The sequence below is a fragment of the Gymnodraco acuticeps genome, unplaced genomic scaffold, assembly GCF_902827175.1.
Source record: "Gymnodraco acuticeps unplaced genomic scaffold, fGymAcu1.1, whole genome shotgun sequence".
In the NCBI taxonomy this organism is placed as follows: domain Eukaryota; kingdom Metazoa; phylum Chordata; class Actinopteri; order Perciformes; family Bathydraconidae; genus Gymnodraco; species Gymnodraco acuticeps.
In genome coordinates, this window is record NW_022989894.1 from 3,444,689 (window position 1) to 3,450,016 (window position 5,328).

Here is a 5,328-nt window from a genome sequence, read left to right on the forward strand (position 1 = left end):
CAACAGTTACTAACAGGAGAAGTATTTAAATGAATCCCTATATCCTCTCTTAATCCTTCTCTTTCTCTCCCCTCTAGTGGAGGAGTACAGCGTGGGCTCGGCCACAGACCTGACGGAGACCAGCTCGGTGGTGGATGGTGATTGGATGATGGTTGATGAGAACTCGTCCACTCTGAGTCTCAGTCAGGCCGAGTTGGAGCACATCTCCATGGAGCTGGCTAACAAAGGCCCGCACAAGTCACAGGTGCAGCTCAGGTGAGACCCTAAACACCACTAACTCTCCCCCCATGGTCCCTCTGCAGTTGGGTTTGATCCAATGTAAATCATAAGCCTGTATTTGACAGCGGTGCCTCTCTTCCCCTTCAGGTATCTCCTTCATGTGTTCATGGAGGCGGGCTGTCTGGAGTGGTGTGTGGTGATTGGTTTGATCCTGCGGGATGCCAACGTCATAAAGCAGGTGATCTGCTTCCTGGACAGCCCCGAGGTCCCCCAGGAAACTGTGCAGAGCATCCGGAAGGGCCTATTGGCTGTCGACTCGTGGGTGTCCACTAACTGGTGGGTGTAACTTTGAAGTGTAATGAAATAGGTACTTTTACATAGAAAGCATTATTTTTGGAATCAGAATATAAGTGATTAGTAGCCATTATGTGATGAACTCTACAGCATTGGTTAAGGCAGCTGTGAACACAAACATGGAATAAGTATTTTAACATTCTGGATGTTTGTGATGTGAGATTCAAGCTTAGTTTCTTTAGGGAGCACATTTTAAAACAACAGAGGTTGACCAAAGTCAAACATCCAACAATGTATATGTGTATAGTAGAGATGTTAAGATTCACCGATTCGCATCGGTGCACCGGCATAAACGTTCAAGATGCAAGTGCACCGGTTGAAAGAGGGCACATCGGCTACAGTTTGGGTTGAACCGGGTTGAACTCGCGATGCATCGATTGCGTAACGTCTTTGCATCGGTAAAAAAACGATTCATTCATATAAAATCCCCTAATCTTGTCAACGCTCAGTAGAGACGATCTTTGATATTTGCTTCGCCACTACGGAGGCCGAGAGTCTCAGTTATCAACACACACGGAAGTTGAGGAGAAAGAGAAACACAGCGCACCGAAAAATACCTACAAATCAAACGTTTGCCAACACTTCGGATTGTTCAAGAAAGACGGTGTAATAGTCCTTTATGCTATATAGTTGACCGCAGGTCATGGAGAGTAATAAGGTATCCGTAGACCTTTGTATGAGGTATCTTTATTACTTAACAGGTCTACAGCCATGATACATAGATCCGTCCTAGATGCGGGCTTGCATGCACACAGTATCACTCCGCAGCCGCACCCCATCAGTAACGTCCTGATGGTATATGTGCGCGGCACAGACGGTCAACTTGAAAAATCGCTCGCAAATTGTTAACGATGCCGAGCCGCTTTAAAGTACACAAGTAGTACGAGGAACTTAGCGACGCACATAAAGAGTCGACATGGGGTCTGCGGCTGAAAAGAGAAACATGAAAGTTAGACATACGAGTTAAATCACTCAGTGAGGTGTTCTGTCAGAGAGAGTGGTGTTTAGTTTACAGCAGCCTGTGACGGCCAATAATAATTTAAATGTCTTCCTTACTGTAAGCAGTTATGAAATACCTGTTTGTGAAAGGTTATTTGTATTCTTTATTGTTCATATAGAAACCACTGCTTTCTGCTCACTGGTGAGTTAGCCTATGAATGAGTGTTAAGCACATCAGGCTGGCAGCTGTATGGGCATTGCACTATGGTAGCTGTTATTTGCACATTGTTAATCATGAGCAATGCTTCCTTACATTGTTTATCTGTGAGGTGTTATACAATTGTACTCTGGAGAGCTTTTAAAGGTAAAAAAATAAACGGCATGATGGGATGTGCAGTACCAAATATGTAAAGCACTTTTTTGTTAATGTATGATTTGCTGCATATAAGGAATAAAACAAAAATCCTCTGTCGTACCATATTGAAGTATCATTATTTTTGCATGGTGTTGAATCGCATCGTATCGCATAATGTTGAATCAAATCGTATCGAACTGTATCGCAACAGGGGTGAATCGTATCGTATCGCATCGCCTGGTGTTTCAAATGTATCGTTAATGTATCGTATCGTGGCAACGTATCGAGATGCGCATCGCATCGGCCTCAGTGATGGAGATGCACATCCCTAGTGTATAGGAAATCTTAAAACATAAAAAAAATAGATACAACCAGAACAGTGCACATTTCCCTGTTGTGAGACTTGTATATAGTTTTCTTGTCTTAACAATGACAGTGGCGTGTATAAAACAAAAGGAGGGCAAATTCATTCATAAATATATATCACAGTATTCATTTGTGCCCATTTTTCAAATAAATTAAAGTTGGAAACATTTTCAAACTAATCTTAGTTCATTTAAAAAGCCCAATCACATCTTTTTATAAGCAATCTGAAGCTTCTGTTTTAAGGCATGAGCTGCAAACTAAATCAAGTGATGATGAAGGCTGTTGTGTTTCTAGCAGTATCAAGAATCATTGACCTACTTAAGAGGCAATAATCCTCACTTCTAGTGAGCGGCCCAGCCCTTCATATATTTTTCTGTATGTGGCCCTCGGTGAAAAAAGTTTGGACACCCCTGTGTTGGAACAATCCAAAAATGTTAGAAAATGTACCCACTTTGACCTCTTTCCCTCCTCACTCTCATCCTTTCTCCAGCCTGGGCTACAAGCCCTTCCTGAGCCTGATCCAGCCCCAGCTGCAGGACCTGATGGAGGCGGCGGTGGAGGCGGTGCAGCCCGAGGCCTTCCAGCCCACCAGCCAGAGCTCCAAGCTGGGCGGCTCCGAGGGTCCGGGAGGGGCCGCGGCGCCCCGGGCGGAGGACATCCGAGGAGTAGCGGCTCCTCTGGGCCTCGCCCTGCCCTCCCTGGAACCCCCGGGAGGGTTCCCCCGTCCCCCCTCTGCCGACTGTCCCCCCGAACAGACGGAGGAGCAGGGGAAGGAGGAGGGGGCCTACGACTGCACCCTGTCATGAAGCCAGGAGCCTCCTCTGGACTCACACCTGTGACAGAGGGGGGCACAGCAGGGGCTGGACTGGAAATATACTCTTGTTGGAGTGTGTGTGTCTGAGTGTGTGTGTGTGCAGAAAGTACCTCTCCTGCAGGTTCTTACTTCAGTCAGTATTATCCACTCTTCAGATGTACCCCCCTGTGGATACCGAGCTACAGACCATAATGTGCTGTTAGACAAAAGCCACCTGTCAGTTTGTGCGTCTATACATCAGGTGTGTGGAAGCTGTGGACCAGCACATTTCATTTGTTCAAATTCCAAGACAAATAATCTGTGTGCGTAGCTTTTCTTTGACACTCAAGTTCAACTGGAGGCTTTGGAACGTTTTATTTGTTTCACTGTCCAGACAAGAAGCTCCATTGTTTCCTTTGGTGTAATGTGTGCAAGAATCAGTTCACAGACGAGCCCTGAGTGTGTTAGCATCATGCTACATCGCCTAGCAAAACGTAGAACAAAAAAACATTTACAGGAAGTGTGTCTGAGCCCACGGCGTGCACGAGAGGTGTTTCATACTTTCATACCTCATATGATTTAAAAATATTTTGTGATACCTTTTTCAATAATGTAACAGTGTACAAAATAACATTATTTTTCTATCCATTACACCTCGTCCTTCTTGAGCCTCCCCTTAGAAGCATGGTATGAATTCTTTGAGAAGTGGCGTCCTGAGCATTTCTCAGAATACGATCGCGGATTAGTTTCCAAACACATTTCATACACCACCTTTGCTGATACCCAGACCCAAATATGACCGAGTGCGCTGTCTGATATTCTTCACGTGTTCCAGATTTAAGACAACAATCAGAGCAGTGTTGAGCAGATTTTAAAGCGCCATAAAAACCAAATGATGTGATATGTTCTCCAACTTTTAAACACACATTTGGGTTTAAGTGTCCGTCTGGGAGATGAGAATGTGTTTCCTTTCATCAGCGAGGCAGATTTTGTGTTATTAAATCCATCCTACTCTGAAGACTTCATGCTTATTGAAAGAGGATCAATTCCTTCCCTCAGCAGCAGTGTTAACAGTCAGTATCATTTTTGAAGTGAGAATGGTTGCATTGGCTATGTAATGGAAGAATTGTAATTTCACTTGCCATATCACCTCCCTGAACCTCTAAGACTATGATTTCTGGATGCGTGTACCACATTGTATTGAGAACGTGTCGACTTGCTTGGTGACTCATCACATGCAAATAGATTTTAATCGTATTAGTCTTCATTTATGGTATTATTTATTGGCATTATAGCTGCCTCTGAATTTTGCTCGGTTTGTTTTTACTGACTGATAACAAACTTGTCCCCCTTTAATGAAATCAAACTCGTGTATTGGCTCTCTACCGCAGGAACTAAACGGTTCATCAGTCAGTATTATATTGTGCAATGTATCGAAATGTTACTCAGCTTTATTTTTGTATGTTCTTTTCCCCAGCTTTTACTGACCATGATAGACCAAATTATATTTGATAGATACCTTTTAGCTCTCTTGTAATGAGATGAGTCGGGTGTCGTATCTGTATGAAATTCTTCAATGTATGAATTGCCTGTTTTGTTCAAACACTCACAAAAGGGCAGAGTGATGAACTCAACCCCCCCCCCCGAACAAGCGTACAGCAACACTACGCTGCTCCGCTTTACTTGAAAAACGGTAGCACGACGAACCAAAGACTTGACGTCCAGAGGCCTTCTGCTCCCACCGGTTGCTTCAAATCGAGTGTCTCACAACGCAAAGGGGAGACAACAAAAACACCCTCACCCCCCCTCTTCAGAAACTAACCATTGATGCTCAAACTCATTCTGACGAGACAGTTTCCTAGGGAAATGATGAATACTGCCGATGTTTTCTGGTTCCCTTCTCTGCAGGTGGGGGCAGGTCATGGTACTCTAGGTGCACCCCCCCGTGTACAGTTTAAATTGTTGCCTGATTCCTGAGTAGATTTTTTTTTTTTCTGGGGCATCGGCAGCAAACATCCTCAGTGCAGTGTAAAGGTACTCTCTTGTACATTTGCCTTTTCTACTCATGTTTGGTTTTCTACTTCATTTTTTTTCCTTGTACATAAAGACCAATAAATTATTTTTAAAAATGATGAGTGGCCTGTGTTTCTTTACATGTAGTGATATGAGTTACTGAATTAAACACATCTAATAAAACCAGCTGTAAAGTTTGATTCTAATTTCTGGTATGGACTCACTGGGTCACATGACATGGAGGCTATTGAAAGATTAACAGTTTAAAAAGGACAATACAACCAACAAC

The 5,328-nt window shown here is 43.7% G+C and overlaps 1 protein-coding gene across 1 annotated transcript in view; it reads left to right on the forward strand.

Moving 5' to 3' along the window:
- Positions 1–5,158, forward strand: part of ric1 (RIC1 homolog, RAB6A GEF complex partner 1) — a 42,534-nt gene extending 37,376 nt beyond the window's left edge. Inside the window, 3 exon segments of the mRNA XM_034204723.1 lie at positions 78–255; positions 367–555; positions 2,724–5,158. Coding sequence (XP_034060614.1) covers positions 78–255; positions 367–555; positions 2,724–3,039 — 683 coding nt within the window. The 3' untranslated portion in view covers positions 3,040–5,158.
- Positions 5,159–5,328: the final 170 nt, after the last annotated feature.